Source organism: Macrosteles quadrilineatus, unplaced genomic scaffold (genome assembly GCF_028750875.1).
Source record: "Macrosteles quadrilineatus isolate MER2022 unplaced genomic scaffold, UCM_ALF_1.0 Scaffold_2__2_contigs__length_208266976, whole genome shotgun sequence".
Classification (NCBI taxonomy): Eukaryota; Metazoa; Arthropoda; class Insecta; order Hemiptera; family Cicadellidae; genus Macrosteles; species Macrosteles quadrilineatus.
Window position 1 is genome coordinate 78,859,294 of NW_026542595.1, and position 18,346 is coordinate 78,877,639.

Here is an 18,346-nt window from a genome sequence, read left to right on the forward strand (position 1 = left end):
TGTGCTACTGGTAGGTTTATATTGGTTTCCCTTGCCTTTGTCCGACCACTGCTTCGCAGGTTTGGTAGCCTTGATTTTATGTAGGCTTAAACCTGCATCGGTTGATGTACCGGTACAGATTTCACTCAACTGATGCTTTGAAATTTCTGACGCCCTACATATGTCAAGAGCTTTATTAAGATCTAAGTCTTTAGTCCTTAAAAGTCTGTCTTTCACTGCCCTATCTTTAATGCCTAACACAATCCTGTCTTTAATAAGGCTATCTGTTAATGAACCAAAATCACAGGTTGAACTTAAATCCCTGAGGTCAGTCACATACTCATCTATAGGCTCATTGTCCTTTTGTTCTCTTAAAAAGAAATTGTGTCTTTCAAAAGTTACGTTAACTTCAGGCAAAAAGTAGTTATCAAACTTGCTAAGAACATGTTTTAAGTCTTTAGCCGATTCTGTACCAGTGTAAGTGAAGTTATTGAATACTTTCAAAGCCCTATCACCTATTATGCTTAAAAGCAAAGATACTTGATATTCTGAGTCTTCATTTTGAGATTTTGATGCAACAAGATATATTTCGAATTTCTGTCGGAAAAATTTCCAATTTTCTCCTAAGTTACCTGACCATTGAAGTTCTGATGGCGGTCGAATGTGAGGTGCACTACTTGAACTTTTTACACTGTGCCCTTTAACATCTATCTCCTCTTGCTCAATATTACCTTTAGGCATTTTTATTCCTTTTTATGTATAGTGGCTGTAACATTACTTTTAATTTTGACTGCGCCATATAATGATGGGATGTTTTAATAATAGTCCCAACTCAGTTACAGCCATTTTATTAAGTTCAATAAGTAACAAAGAGATCGAGAATTCAATTGGTCTTACTTATATAGACTCGACATAGAGTATCAAACTCAACTTAAATAATAATAAAACTTAGAATAAGAACATACATATATGACACACATACAAAATTAAAGCACGAGTACCTTGGGAAAACTGTACACATCGTAAATTAAATATAAAGTGTGTCCCCAATCGTATCTTTACAAGTACTTATAATAACACCTGCTACTTTTGTAACTGTTGTGACGGTAGGATGCGACTAGTGTATCTCAGACCTCAGGACTTTTTTATGAGGTCAGGGTACTCTAGTCTTACTAAAAGTGACGTGATCGTGAAATTCCAGAGAGTTGAAACCCTACTGAGGCTGATTTAGAACTATTTCCTCTTCAATCAACTAAGGATGAATCATGTGATGGAACCGTGACCCGTAGGGTCGGATCTCATCCTAAGTTTTAGGGTCACTTATCAAGTAAAAATGATAAGAGTCCAGGGTAAAAAGGTCTCTGTTGGTAATGTAGAACCCCTCTACGATAGGCAAACATTTGTTCTGTCGCTAGAAATATCGTAGTAGCAAGCCACATTGTTAAGATGTGCCTTAATCACGTAAATTACTTCATGTTAACATTATTGGTGTGAAACCAAACCAACAACAAAGAGCACAGGTCTGACACTTTGTTGGGTTTAATTTGGCTACAGCCAACACCTGATTGCTGACATATGCACTTTCATTTAGAGTTTGTTTGTAACGTTGAACTTGGACTATATATATCCCTCAAGTTGTAGCCCAGCGCATTACCTCCAGATCAATAGAGTGCTATAGATCAATTCAACAGTTAAATTAAAATAAATTATAATCTGTGTTGGAATTCAAACCGATCATAGTTGTACTGTTTAATCTCATTACGATATATTTCAGGCGTCATCAGATCAGATTTTTTGCTTCGCTTTTTATCTTCACTTTGAATTGGCATTACTTTGGACTTTTAAATATTAATAACCAGGGAAATAAAAAACCACGCTGATTAATACACAGTATATGATTAAATTTACAATTAAATTATACTCTGTATTACTGTAGAATCTTTTGTGTGTCGTTAGAGTGGATAGTAGAAGAGTCTTAAGACTTGAAGAGAATAGCGGAGGCAAATAACGTAGAAAGGGAAGTGAGATGCTCGTACTGGGAACGTGACAACGTGTCATTGCCTTCGCTGGGTATCCAGTGTTATCCAGTACCAGCGCCGTTAGCTGGTCAGTGGTCATCTCGCGGCCTTGCTAGATGACGTCACCGGGCAGTTCCCGTCTACAGCGAACACTCACCGTTTCCGGGAGATTTGAACGTTTATGGCCCACGCTCCCCGCCTCATTCTAGAGTATTACTCGGTGTGATGAGTATTCTGGGAAATAAGATTCAGCAACTCTCTGTTGTGGCCACAGGTTACAGCCAAATCATTTGTTGATGAATTTATTGACTACCGTTGACCTCAAAGAATAAACTAAATGTGGAATCTTTAAATAAAAAAAAAAAAAAAAAACAAGTAAAATTGTATAGGCATACTGAATAGCTTGAAAATATATTTGTAGCAATATGTGATTGTAGTAGGAAGCTATCGTAGTAACTGGCGGCTGGTGGTAACAATGGTAAGACTCCGTGTCTTATCTCTGTGAGCGCCAATCATAAACTGATATCGGGTCATAACTCTTTATATCTCTATCAAACAGCCACAGCCACTGACAGTTATATTGGTGTGACTCCATGTCTTATCAGTGAGTGACCTTCATGATCAGATATTGGGTCGTAACTCTTTATATCTCTATCAAACAGCCACAGCCACTGACAGTTATATTGGTGTGACTCCATGTCTTATCAGTGAGTGACCCTCGTGACCTGATGGGTCGTAACTCTTTATATCTCTATCAAACAGCCACAGCCACCGACAGTTATATTGGTGGGACTCCATGTCTTATCAGTGAGTGACCCTCATGACCTGATATTGGGTCGTAACTCTTTATATCTCTATCAAACAGCCGCAGCCACTGACAGTTATATTGGTGTGACTCCATGTCTTATCAGTGAGTGACCCACATGACCTGATATTGGGTCGTAACTCTTTATATCTCTATCAAACAGCCACAGCCACCGACAGTTATATTGGTGGGACTCCATGTCTTATCAGTGAGTGACCCACATGACCTGATGGGTCGTAACTCTTTATATCTCTATCAAACAGCCGCAGCCACTGACAGTTATATTGGTGTGACTCCATGTCTTATCAGTGAGTGACCCTCATGACCTGATGGGTCGTAACTCTTTATATCTCTATCAAACAGCCACAGCCACCGACAGTTATATTGGTGGGACTCCATGTCTTATCAGTGAGTGACCCTCATGACCTGATATTGGGTCGTAACTCTTCATATCTCTATCAAACGGCCACAGCCACTGACAGTTATATTGGTGGGACTCCATGTCTTATCAGTGAGTGATCCTCATGACCTGATATTGGGTCGTAACTCTTTATATCTCTATCAAACAGCCACAGCCACCGACAGTTATATTGGTGGGACTCCATGTCTTATCAGTGAGTGACCCTCATGACCTGATATTGGGTCGTAACTCTTCATATCTCTATCAAACGGCCACAGCCACTGACAGTTATATTGGTGGGACTCCATGTCTTATCAGTGAGTGATCCTCATGACCTGATATTGGGTCGTAACTCTTCATATCTCTATCAAACGGCCACAGCCACTGACAGTTATATTGGTGGGACTCCATGTCTTATCAGTGAGTGACCTTCATGACCTGATATTGGGTCGTAACTCTGTATATCTCTATCAAACAGCCACAGTCACTGACAGTTATATTGGTGGGACTACGTGTCTTATCATTGAGTGACCCTCATGACCTGATATTGGGTCGTAACTCTTTATACCTCTATCAAACAGCCACAGCCACTTACAGTTATATTGGTGGGACTCCATGTCTTATCAGTGAATGACTCTTATCACCTGATATTGGGTCGTAACTCTTTATATTTCTATCAAACAGCCACAGCCACTGACAGTTATATTGGTGGGACTCCATGTCTTATCAGTGAATGACTCTTATCACCTGATATTGGGTCGTAACTCTTTATATCTCTATTAAACGGCCACAGTCACTGTCAGTCATATTGGTGTGACTCCATGTCTTATCAGTGAGTGACCTTCATGACCTGATATTGGGTCGTAACTCTTTATATCTCTATCAAACGGCCACATCCACTGACAGTCATATATGTGTGACTACGTGTCTTATCTCTGTGTGTGACACCTACGACCTGATATCGGGTCGTAACTCATTACTCTTTATATCTCTTTCAAACAGCTACTGGCGGTTAGTTATCCATAACGATATAACAACAATATAAACGTTATATGTTCCTTCCATTCTATATTGTATTGGTGAGACTCCGTGTCTTATCTTTGTGGGTGGCACACATGATCCGATATCTTTTATTAGCTCTGCTTTATATGATCACATATTTGCATTTACTGACAGTTGCACTGGCATAATAATGTTTAAGTATATTAACTGATTGAATTGTGATTAGTGGTTTATGAATACCATTGCGTTTTTTTAAGCTTGCTGTATTTGGATTAGATAGTTAAATACATCGAGAGAAAACCCTACAATAAATCCCTAACACATACAGCTTTTCCCATCATCGGATTTCTACTGTCAATATGCAGTAATAGTTTGCATTTATGCACTTTTTTACTTACCGTGTTCCTCTTATTTTGAAATGACGTAGTTGTAGTAGATGTTGTTGCTTCTGCGTTGTTTTCATGTACGTATAGTAACAACTATTAATTTTGTCTCGAACCTTGCACTGACCTTTATCAAGCGCTTTTGAATATTACAAATTTTAAAGATAATAATGAATAAATGAGGCAAGGCTCTGTGTTGTAGGCCCTAAACAAAACAGTCAAAGACTTAACCAATGGAATCGTGTAATCTTGTTTTTCCGTAAACTGAAAATCGACCAGTTAAAATAAAAGAACAACAATCGAAATCAGCGCATTCAAACGTTACAGATATGAAACACACATCGGAACCACGTTTAACAATATTATAACCCCAACTATTATCACTGCCTGTGGTGAGATTGATTGTTTGTGTTGAGGTAATTAGATGTTCTAATTAGAGTATGTTGTTGCAGCCTGCGGAGAGGGCCCGGGGCCAATGTGCAGGACAGTAGCGGCTACTCGGCCCTGCACCACGCGGCACTCAATGGCCACAAGTGAGTACCAGAACACTATTTATTGTGTTAGTAGTTTGTTATTATTTTAATGTTCCACATGCACATCCTAGGACGCTACTGGTACTGTTTTACTCTCTTCTCCAGTCTACGTATAGCTGGGCAGCGGCATTATCACATATTAAAGTCATTTAGTTTGGGGGATTTTAACTGGAATCTCGTTGGTAGACGATTCGTGCTCTGCCACTAGACCAGATTGCTTCACTCGTATTCATAGATAGTATTGTATCAAATCTTTATGTTATATATTAACTAAAGAACATTGTTCAATGGAACATTCACCCAAAAACGTATTACACAGAAAATTAGTCGGTGTTTCAGTTGTTCACTTTTAACTTAAAGCTGGCTACAACTATATGCTACAACTTTTACATGTAATATTTAGCTCTATCCGTAACCAAGGATTGAATGTTAGTAATGAGAATTTCCTGCTCAGTCACTCTTTCTACCTCATTGTTCCATTCCATTTGTAGAATGCTTTCATTCTTTTACATTGGTAGTGCCAACGCTGAAGGTACCTCACAATTATATTTTTAAGACGTATGCAAGTGATTTCGTCGAAGAGAAAAAAAAACATAAGACATCCTGAGAAGTTCAATATCCACTCAGTAGTGCCGTTTTTCCGTGGGGGGTGGCCAGTCCGTCCCCGGCTCAAAATGTACAAGCAAATCCTTCACCTGCATTAGTTGTTTCAACAGTTATGATTTTCAGAAAACTTAAACTAATATGCCTTTAGCTGACCAAGACGTATATTAAGGGGAGAAATGGGTGAATCCCGCCCTATTTTATTGTTAAGGGTGAACATAGTCACTCATAAAACATCTATAAGAAACACTGAAACGTGGCAGTGACTGACTGATATCTCAGATAGTGACATTGGATTGGCCAATAGCCAGTCCCCAGATACAATATAGGCGAAATGTAGGTGGAGGGTCAAGAGACAGGTTCCATCATACAGAGTAAGGCAGATCAGTACTTGCTGTTGTCGCTACTATGGCTTTCCACAAAGCTCGGATGAATCCAAGGCATTATATTTGTAAACAACATCAAAAGAAATATCCGGAGAACCAGACAGAAAGAGTTTCCGTCGGCCCTAAAAAACAGTTGCTATTTTGAAATTTTAGAGAAGTGAAAGACGAAACGGATGGAGGAGTTACCCAGTAACTATTTTTTTTATTCATGACTCAGGTGACTTTCATTCCCATTGGTGGTGTTTGCAACCGAAGAACTTTTGAAGTTCTTAGCCACATCGGGAACATGGTTCATAGATGTAACTTTCAAAATGTCCTCAACTCCTCAAATCAGTTTGAACAACTATTTCAGGTGAGGAGAGGAAATAACAACAGAATAAGGACTTGCATATACGCCCTGATGACAGGAAAGACAAAGAAACTACATTATAAGGAAAAGTGTAGTATTGAGCCAACTTCCGAGATCAACAATATTGACGATGGATTTCGAAGCAAGCGTATTAATTATTGTTTCCAGTATCCCTGGCCCCCTGCCAGTGTAAGGGAATGTTCTTTTTTCATTTGTGACAAAGTACATGGCGACGTATTCAACAGAACAGTGTCACTACAGCATACAAAGATACAAAGTTGCACACTTCTGTGATTAGTACCTGGAAATAGATATGATGATAGAAAGATAGGGAGATGGAAGGAAAGGGAAGTCATGTGGTAGCAGAGTGTTCTATGAGAGCTAAGAAGGAAGAGTAGGATGTTCATCGAATGGGAAAGCCACAGGATTAAGGATTATATTGGTGTGGATAGGTGCTTTAAGTGCCAAAGGTTTGGCTATGTAGTAAATTTTTGCACGAGTGCCAGGCCGAATTGCTCACGATGTGCAGGAGAGCACGAGTTCAAGAATTGTAAGGAGAGGGATAAAGAGAGGGTGAAGTGTGCCAACTGTGGTAAGGAAGGGAGACAGGATGCAAACCACCCAGCTAGCTGAAGAGGCTTTCCGTTGTTTAAAAGGCAGTGAAGAGAAACAGCGATCAGATAGATTATGGAGTGTAGGAAAAAAACAGATAAATGTTATAGGAGGAAAGATTATGATGTAAGGGATGGTGAGAGTATGACGTCAGGAAGGCCTGGAGGTGATATTGATTCAAGAGCCCTACGTGACTAGTGGACAAATTAGAGGATGTGAGGAGAAATCATTTTTTGACAGGATATAAGTAGCCTATATAAGAAGTGCCGTAATAGTGTTGGAAGACTCAGTTGATGCCATAATGGTCGTACAGGAAACATACGTTTCATGACGTAAGTGTAAGACTAGAGAGAAGAGGGGAGGCAATAAAAGTGGTTAGTCTATACTGTCGGCCTTCAGAAGTAATAGATGGACATAGGAAAGTAGTATAGATAGTCCGGAACAACAGAGGGAAAGGAGCTATCATTGGAGGGTATTTCAACGCTAAGTCGAGGTCAAAGTTGAATGATAGGACCGATAGAGGAGACCGAAGAAATGGTCGAAATATGTGAACTTAAAATATGTGAACTTGAAATAGGAAACAAATGAATTCGCTGGACTACTTTCGAAAACTCTCAAATGTCGAATGTAACCTTGGGCACTAGGAATCTGGTTAGGAAACTCATAGGTTGGGAGATTATGAAAGAAACAATGAGTGGACTCCTCCTCGTTCAATTTTAAATAAGAGAAAGAAGGAGAAAAAGAACGAATAGAAACGTAGGTAGCAACTAAATTACGTATTAAACGCAGTAGCAAGTAAATTGGGTGAGATTTGATAGAAAGCTAGTTGAGGTGGTGGAAAAAACAACAATGGGAAATTAAGGAGGTAGAAGAATGTTTTCAGGAGCTACAGGAGATAATCAAAGACGTACGGGAACATGAAGTACCGAAATCAAGGAAAGATCAAAAGAAGGTGCATTGGTGGCCTGAGGCAATTGAAGAAATGAGGATGTGAAGATGTGGAAGAGATGGATGAGGACAAGGACAGAAAGAAAATAAGAGCGTTAATCACAGTGAGGACAGCATACGGGTGAGAAATAAGGAAGGGAAAAAGAAGTGCATGGCAAAAGCTTTTGGAAGAGGATGGTGAAAACGATCCATGGGGAAGTCGTATAGGATAATAATGGAAAAAAACTAAGAAGGAACCCAACTTGGTCAGCATGGAGAAAGAGGATGAATGATACACGATGATGGTAGATGAAACGCTTGAAAGAATTTTGGAAGGCCAACTGCCATACGATAACCAGAATGAGGACACAGATTATCAAAGGATGGTCAGAGAACAAATCAGTGTAATGTAAATATACAGCGAGCGACCGAAGGAGCCGTTATTTAGAGAAGAAGAACTCGATGAGGAAGTAAAGGAAAATGAAGAACAGAAAATCCTCAGGGTATGATGGAATTAAGATAGAATGGGAGAATAAAAGGGCATCTGCTCACCTTGTTCAATTGGATGTTATTGCAAGGAAGGTTTCCCTCGGTTTGGAAAAAAGGTGTGGTCAAGATTTTCTTGAAGAGCGAGGACAAAGACCCAAGCGTCGTGAAGTCATACAGGCCAGTGACACTGCTCCCAGTGTTAGAAAAGGTTAGAGAAAAGCTAACTGTCAGAGAAGAATGAGAAGATGGATGAATGCGGAGGATCTCTAGAGCGAAAAGCAGTATGGATTTAGGGAAGGAACAGTGGACGAATTAATGAAGGTAAGGAAGGCCTTCTGCAATAGATTACCTGTCGCTCCCTCCCAAGGGGATTCCGGTAATTACCATGGCTGCTGGTTCGGAAACCGTGCGGAATATGGATGCAACTCGTAGTAAAGTTGGTCATGATTCGTACACTTCGGTTCGTTGTTCAAGAGCCTAGGCTTTCTAGCACCATCAAGATGACTTATAGAACAGCAGACATCAGTAGGAGGCTTTTGTACGAATGAAGACTACCAAAGTTCGACATGAGCCTGTGACTGTGAATAATTGGCTTTGTCAGCGGCTTATCTTGCGTCAACCATAATAACATTATGTTTGGCGGCCAGCTAAGTGTCGAACTCGGAAGTGGCCAATCTGAGCAGAAAATGTGGCACGAATCTTCTTTTTGTTAGGACCACGATCTCGGTCTTGGCGACTGCCTTCTACAAACTGTGATTTGGCACCCAGTTGTTGGTTCTGACCATTGCAATTAATTCAGCGACGTCTGGCAATGTAGACATCGCAAGTTTGTTGCTCTCCTATAGCTCTTCTAGTCTACACCAGACTTATCATGTGTTGCAGAAACATTGTGCAGCTGATGCTGACCCACGAGACCTCCACGAACATCGTAGATGTGAAGGGTTCCAGCCCACTACACCTAGCTGCCTGGACTGATAATGTAGACATTGTCAAGTTGTTGCTCTCCTTCTCCTATAGTCCTTCAGTAGTCTATATCGGACTTGTCTTGTGTTGCAGAAACATTGTGCAGCTGATGCTGACCCACGAGACCTCCACGAACATCGTAGATGTGAAGGGTTCCAGCCCACTACACCTAGCTGCCTGGACTGATAATGTAGACATTGTCAAGTTGTTGCTCTCCTTCTCCTATAGTCCTTCAGTAGTCTATATCGGACTTGTCTTGTGTTGCAGAAACATTGTGCAGCTGCTGCTGACCCACGAGGCCTCCACTAACATCGTGGATGTGAAGGGTTCCAGCCCACTACACCTAGCTGCCTGGACTGATAATGTATACATTGTCAAGTTGTTGCTCTCCTATAGTCCTTCAGTAGTCTATATCGGACATGTCTTGTGTTGCAGAAACATTGTGCAGCTGCTGCTGACCCACGAGGCCTCCACTAACATCGTGGATGTGAAGGGTTCCAGCCCACTACACCTAGCTGCCTGGACTGGCAATGTAGACATCGTCAGGTTGTTGCTCACCCATGGCCCATCAGTTCCTAACGTCAACCTCACTGTAAGTACAGTTTTATACAGTAATGTTATATATTTAAAAAATTGGGTTTTCTTTTACGAGTTCGTTTGTACCCGACCCATTTTCATGATTGAGGTCTCAAATTGAAGGCATGCACGCACAGATGTCACATCAAGCATCGGCATACATTTATCCATCATCCCACTTGGCTTACACGTTAACGAAATTTGCTCCCATGTTTTCCTTATGGGAGTTAAATTTGGTTTTTCTTTTCCGAGTTCGTTTGGCTTTTCTACCCGATCCATTTTTCTATGATTGAAGGGTCTCAAATTGAAGGCATGCGCACCAAGTTTTCACATAAAGCATCGGCAAATATTTACCTACTGTATTACTCAACAAATTATATGCGTCAATTTGAGCTATTAATAGTTTAATCAGTTAAGCTCAAGATACTGTATTACTCAATCAAAAATCATAAATTTGATTATTTCTCGGATATTATATTTATTTTAACGCTGCAGAGCAGCATGGGTCCTCTAGTTTTATGTTAATTAGTAGTTTAAAATTGTTTAAGTGGTGATCGGACTACATGCCTTTTCATTCTTACGAATTCATATAACTTCATGAATGATTTTAAATAAAGGATACTATGTAGATAATTCTTTACCCAAAGTAGATTTTATGAAAGTTCTATCAGTTAGCATTTTTTTACCTTTTCCAAAAATAATTCCTCACCTAGATGGTAGTTCTAGTTTCGCATTATTTCTTACTTATTTTGTAAGTAACATTGAAAAACATTCGGTTATGTTTGTTATGTAAAACGTATTATGTAGGGGAAAGTATCCTCTTTCCCAGGATTTCAATAATTCAGCATTTGCTTGGTATAAGTTCAACTTTGTTTAACAATGTCTGCAGAAGTACAATTTATATTGATAAAACTAAATCTTATGGTGTCATTTAACAACTAAATAAATTCGACACCTTTGGAGTTGTACAGAAGATGGTTCTAATACGAGTGTGAAAGCGCAGTAGATTATCTCCTTGCAACTGAATATTTATCTTGCAATGTCAAGCAGACAGTCAATTTATGCGATTGTCCTGGCGTCTTAAAAGGAATCGATTATCTCTTAAGCCTATAATTCCTTTTAGAGCTAAAGGATTGTTTTGTCTGAACAAACGACTTTGTAAAACGTAGAGTTACAGGAACAATACCTGGGTTGTTCGGGGAGCCATTAAATCAATTAGTTGGTCTTTGTACTTGTCACCAAAGAATCCCCCACCCTCCAAACCACCCTTCACCTTCCGTCGTCATACTTGTTAACTAGTTAAACAATGGCCGTCTAACTTTGTACCTTGGTAACTTCCTTAGTTAACTACTTGCTGTCTGATAATAGCTTTCTTACAACTACTGTATGTCTTGCTTATTGTACAGACAACCGGACATATACGTGTGTAAACAGTCATTGGAAAGTCCGTGATTCGTTGTTTTGTTTACGATACATCAACGAAGAATTAATTGCTTTGATGGTTTTTACACTTTTCAAAGTTGTTATTTGTAATGTTTTGTAAACACTTTAAAATGCCTATTACCGGGTTTAAAGTAAATAATATGCATCGGAGTAAGTTTTATGTGTGGTTCTGAGATTCAACTTCTTAGTGGATATATCGTCGAACGGTTTACTTCAAACATCTCTGTTATCTGTTAATGTGACAATGGCAAATGGCTCTCATTGATTTGAAAATTAATTATTTCCTTAATATAGGATTGTGCATGAAGAGAATATAACCTGCCTTAATATCCCCTTGGTTTTTTTGACGGCAATAGCATAAGGTTTGCTCGGCGTGTGCTGTGACTGCTATAGTTATCGAATAACGAAATGTAACCATGAATAATTTGTAGGAAAATGTTTTGAGTTGTTCCAAATATGGATTAGAGCTCTAAAATGGTTTGGACCGTTCCAATCGGCATTATTCTCAATATTATTTTTACTCAAGTAAATTGAAAAGAATAGTAAGATTACATTTCTATCTACACCTAATAGGCCTACAACATTCATTAAGTTTAACTTAGGTTCCTTTGCCACGGGGAACACTCAAGATGTTTTAATCAATTTCCGTGATAAATAAAATTTCACCATTGTATAAACGATTAGAAGACCATAAACTTTTCGTACTATAGTGGTTCTGATAACAGGATGCTTTCTTTTTGCTTTATTTTAACGAAAGCAGTTGAAATGGCAAAACAGTTGGTTGAGTTTACCAAAGCTGACTTGATTCACTACTCACTCAACATGGATTGACAAGCTCGGCTTTGTGAGATGCGAGATGTGATTACGGGCCAATCCCATCGCAAAGTCACGTGTGAGAGAGCGATTATCTCAAGTGTGAGCTGCGAGGGTCCACGCCAATATGTCGCACCCCGAGGTGTTTGACAGTCCTCGTTAAACACCAATATTGCCCCCTTCAAGCCGATATTGCAAATATTTTCCAGATAAAATCTCTTAATCCGAGTGGCCGGCTCAAGTCTAATATTGCTAGTGTAAGGGTTTTGACACACAATAATAACCATTGCGACAGCAAATTCATTATAGGTTTTTACGGCCTTTGCGCCAGAGAAAATCTTGGTTGAGGACAAGTGGAAATATATTGAAGTTAAACGGTTTTAGACCTACTTAGACAATGTTTTGAATTAAGTTATTTTGATTGGTTATGCAAAGTGATCACATAAAGGTAATACTTCCAAAAAGTCGACACAAGCACTATATAGAGCTATGCCAATCCTTTTATTCGGTTTTTGGTGGTGTTTTATAATTGTTGGTGCAAAAGAGGGTTTAATATTTTATAATTTTTGAATGAACGAAGTGAATTCTCATACTGGTGTGAAATGCATCTTTATATTGATCGAAATCTCTAGAATGACTAAAGTTATAAACTTGATGTGTTGCACAAAAATTCTATACCACCTTATCTTGCGACCATTAGTTGTTCAAAAATATTTGTTCCGTAATTATTATAAAATCTTAAAAAAACATTTTTAATTTTGTCCCATAAGATTAACATTATGAGCTACCTTCTTCTTCTTTTTATTTGTTTACATTTTATGACCTACAATTTTGTCGTTTACTTGAGACAAAGAGAACGATACTCTTTCATCCATAGAGTAACAGTCATACCATATTCACATTATAACTCTACAATTTCTAGGATAATAATGTATTTACGAAGGAGTTAACAAATTATCTACTAAAATGTATCACAATTGATTGGAAAATAAATATTTACATGTTTATTCTACAGGCTACGTTGATGCGATTCTTCAGTACGCTGTGCTTTATAATAACATTGAGTTTATACTCAATGATGATAAGTACGACGCGACGGTAAACGATGCCGTGGGTGAAAGTCTACTATTGTTTCCTAAATTGCTAAAAGTTAAGTGTTATCTTTGACTAATTAATATTAGATAAGATTTCACTATCTAATAATCAATGGTTTTAGTTATTTTCGTTCTGGTTATTCTAAATTAAATTTCAGTAAGGCCTCGCGTCGGTGGCTTTATCAATTCAGCCAGTCATTCAAATGTTGCCCCAAAATATTTAGATAAGTTACTGTACTTTCATATTACTGTATAATGATATAACATAAGTACTAAGACTTTTTTTTATCAAATAAGGTTTTTTTTCATTTAATATATCTTTTTTTCATCGGTCGTCTGCAGTTCACTCGCTAACTAAGACAGAATCAGAAATGCTGCCTTAAGTTAAGTTTAGTCTTAGAACATACTCCTCAAGGTTTAGTGCATTCTGCTATTGATAATAAGACGGCAATCTAAGTAGGTTTTAAAAGTTTGTGAATAAAATCCTATCCATTTAAATTACGTAGGTAAGTAATGCAATCAAACTGCATTTTAGATTCAACTCAAACCTCATCCATTTTAAGGTTATCCTAGAACAAGTAGACTCAGTTCTGATGAAGAGCGGATGAAACTCAGCCAATGGACACATGAATAGGCAATAGGAAGGAGCTTTCCCGAATTTGGTCTGAATAAGTGACAAATTTTAGTGAGTTTAATATTGAACTCTCAGTCGACTATGTGCCAACTGAGCTTATGGACCCTTCATCAAGTATTGAACACTAAATACTGTAGGTCAATAAGTGGGAACGGAACCAACTGCTTCAAAGAGCTAGCCCACTTATAATAATGCTGCTAAGGGCCCATAACAAAAGGACTACGCTTAGATAACCAAGAAGTGAATATCAAGACGTACGGTACGAGCAGACATAAAATTGGGCTCACAGGTCTTCATCGATTGTACCAAGGCAGTGGAAGAATGGTGAGACAGACTTCAAAATATAGCCTAAACAGTATAAACTTTTGAAGGAAGGCGGTGAAGCGAGGAAGTGCTGTGTTATGTAAAGTTGTTTTGTGTAAAGTGTGTCTGTTGACATTAACTGCTTAGACGACCGTGTTGCCTAGCCTAGGTATGGCCTGTTAAGTGTTTTGTTAAAATCTGTGTCTAATGATGTCACAGTACTATGTTTATTTATTCAAACAACAATGTGTGTTTAATGTCTTTTTCACCGTCAAAGAATGTAGGCCTACGGTAGAAAGTTTAAACTAAGAAAGGTAGGCCTTAATATAACCCTAACTTACCTAAATAGACCTAAAAAAGTAATGTAGAAAGTTTAAACTAAGAAAGGTAGGCCTTAATATAACCCTAACTTACCTAAATAGACCTAAAAAAAGTAATGTAGCCTATAACTTTCTTTTAGCTACTATGTAAATTTGTGTCCTTATAGTGTAGGCCTACTTAGATTAAGTTACCCGGGGAACGGTTTCGCAGAGAACCTAGCCTACGATAATTTTTATCAGATGAAATATTTTTGTTTAACTTAATATGGCCTAGCCTATATGCCATAACTTATCGTAATCGGTTCACTTTTAGGCGATACAACTTACCATGTAGGCCAAGGCCTATTTCAATATTGAACAATTTATGCCTAAGATCTTTTTTAAAGGAGACTCTTTACACTGTGTAACTTAGCTTACTTTTTAGTTTATAATAGGCCTAATAACTAAGGTAACATTTCTAAAAAACAACATGAATCTTTTGTGTATGATTTGTTAAAGAGATAAATTTTTAAATACATAAGTTAGGCTACGGTAAGTTAACTTTGATCTTTTTCATGAGTTTATAAAAATGTAGGTTACCTATCTTACCTACTGGGTAAGTTACAGTTCCGCAGAGAACCAACAATAACTTACTTATTTTATCAGATGAATAACTACTTATCGGTTTGATTTTAACTTAACTTAATATCGTAGGCCTAGGCCTATTGAATTTAAGTTCATCATACATTAACCATATGATATAAATAAAAAAAATAACGTTTAAAAAATCCCACTCCCCAGAGCCATAGGTACACCTACCGAAGTAACAAAAAATTAAAGAAGTATTTTATTGTTATATCCTTGGTTGTTTTGCTATTAGATAGGCCTAGGCCTATTTGTTTTGTTTCTTTTGCGTACACTTCCATAATTGGTGTGAACCTGGCAATAACTCCAGCCATAAGTAGTGCGCGCGCCCGAAAAATCTATTGCTGGCCGATTTGCGGCAAAATACGACCGCGTAACATGAAACCGATAATGTCACCAGATAGAGGACACTTTAACGGACACGACAGTATCAATATCATGTACCTGGCGGATAAGAAAGAGGAGGTAAAGTCAGCAATAAGTAGAGCGCGCGCCCGAAAAATCTATTGCTCGCCGATTTGCGGCAAAATACGGCCGCGTAACATAATACCGATTATGTCACCAGATAGAGGACACTTTAACGCACACGACAGTATCAATATCATGTACCTGGCGGATAAGAAAGGGGGGTAAAGTTAGCCATAAGTAGTGCGCGCGCCCTCAAAAATCTATTGCTGGCCGATTTGCGGCAAAATACGACCGCGTAACATGAAACCGATAATGTCACCAGATAGAGGACACTTTAACGGACACGACAGTATCAATATCATGTACCTGGCGGATAAGGAAGAGGAGGTAAAGTCAGCAATAAGTAGAGCGCGCGCCCGAAAAATCTATTGCTCGCCGATTTGCGGCAAAATACGGCCGCGTAACATAATACCGATGATGTCACCAGATAGAGGACACTTTAACGCACACGTCAGTATCAATATCATGTACCTGGCGGATAAGAAAGGGGGGGTAAAGTCAGCAATAAGTAGTGCGCGCGCCCTCAAAAATCTATTGCTGGCCGATTTGCGGCAAAATACGGCCGCGTAACATAATACCGATGATGTCACCAGATAGAGGACACTTAAAGGGACACGTCAGTATCAATATCATGTACCTGGCGGATAAGAAAGGGGGGGTAAAGTCAGCCATAAGTAGTGCGCGCGCCCTCAGAAATCTATTGCTGGCCGATTTGCGGCAAAATACGGCCGCGTAACATAATACCGATGATGTCACCAGATAGAGGACACTTTAAGGGACACGTCAGTATCAATATCATGTACCTGGCGGATAAGAAAGGGGGGGTAAAGTCAGCCATAAGTATGATGATAGTAGTGTAGTTCCTCAAGTCTAAGGTGTAAACTGTATTTGGATGTATAAGTGTAATTGGGTGTGAATTAATTAATCGTGTAGAATTTTGTGTTAGGCTAGACTGTCGCTGTAGAGGTCAACATGAGTTGAGAATTCGTTTTTTATGTTAATAAATTGATCATTCAAAGCCGTGACAACAGACAACTTACGACTAGACTGGTTGACGATCCTTTTGTATCACCAACTTTTACCATAAAGTATTAGGCCTATAATCCTATTATGCGCGGCCACTCAAGTCGCGCAGATTTTTTCGGGCGCGCGCACTACTTATTGCTGACTTTACCCCCCCTTTCTTATCCGCCAGGTACATGATATTGATACTGACGTGTCCTTTAAAGTGTCCTCTATCTGGTGACATCATCGGTATTATGATACGCGGCCGTATTTTGCCGCAAATCGGCCAGCAATAGATTTCTGAGGGCGCGCGCACTACTTATGGCTGACTTTACCCCCCCTTTCTTATCCGCCAGGTACATGATATTGATACTGACGTGTCCCTTAAAGTGTCCTCTATCTGGTGACATCATCGGTATTATGTTACGCGGCCGTATTTTGCCGCAAATCGGCCAGCAATAGATTTTTGAGGGCGCGCGCACTACTTATTGCTGACTTTACCCCCCCTTTCTTAACCGCCAGGTACATGATATTGATACTGTCGTGTCCGTTAGAGTGTCCTCTATCTGGTGACATTATCGGTTTCATGTTAAGCGGTCGTATTTTGCGGCAAATCGGCCAGCAATAGATTTTTGAGGGCGCGCCCTCTACTTATTGCTGACTTTACCCCCCTTACTTATCCCCCAGGTACATGATATTGATACTGACGTGTCCTTTAAAGTGTCCTCTATCTGGTGACATCATCGGTATTATGTTACGCGGCCGTATTTTGCCGCAAATCGGCCAGCAATAGGTTTTTGAGGGCGCGCCCTCTACTTATTGCTGACTTTACCAGCCCTTACTTATCCCCCAGGTACATGATATTGATACTGACGTGTCCTTTAAAGTGTCCTCTATCTGGTGACATCATCGGTATTATGTTACGCGGCCATATTTTGCCGCAAATCGGTCAGCAATAGATTTTTGAGGGCGCGCGCACTACTTATGGCTGACTTTACCCCCCCCTTTCTTATCCCCCAGGTACATGATATTGATACTGTCGTGTCCCTTAAAGTGTCCTCTATCTGGTGACATCATCGGTATTATGTTACGCGGCCGTATTTTGCCGCAAATCGGCCAGCAATAGATTTTTCGGGCGCGCGCACTACTTATGGCTGGAGTTATTGCCAGGTTCACACAAGTACTTCCATATCTGTTGGCACAAACAACCGAATGAGTAATATCGATCGATGTATCAAATAAACAATCGAATAATCAATATTACTCATTCGGTTGTTTGTGCCGAAGATATGAAACTGTACCCTTTCTTTTTAATAGGCCTAACTTTTATTTATTTAATATTTAATTAATTAATATTTAATTTATTTTTGGTCAATTGTAAGTTAGTCCTAGAGAGTAGTTTAGCCTAATTTCTTAAACATGAACAAAAACCGTACCAACCATAAATCAATTTGATGTTTAGCGACATACATTGGAAAAAAAGAATTTTTTGTAATCGAAAAATTGAATCGGATAAATATTGATATGAATTGTTAAGATTAAATGTATTTAACTTACTCATCCGATAAAATATTTGGCAATTATTTAGTATGTCTACATTGAGAAATGATGTAATTT

At 39.0% G+C, this 18,346-nt stretch overlaps 1 protein-coding gene across 1 annotated transcript in view; it reads left to right on the forward strand.

Annotated features, from left to right (window-relative positions):
* LOC128987000 (ankyrin repeat and SAM domain-containing protein 1A-like) overlaps positions 1 to 18,346 on the forward strand; it is a 140,059-nt gene that overhangs the window by 16,244 nt on the left and 105,469 nt on the right. Inside the window, exons 2-3 of the mRNA XM_054407642.1 lie at positions 5,040 to 5,120; positions 9,885 to 10,041. Coding sequence (XP_054263617.1) covers positions 5,040 to 5,120; positions 9,885 to 10,041 — 238 coding nt within the window. The remainder of the gene's footprint in view (positions 1 to 5,039; positions 5,121 to 9,884; positions 10,042 to 18,346) is intronic.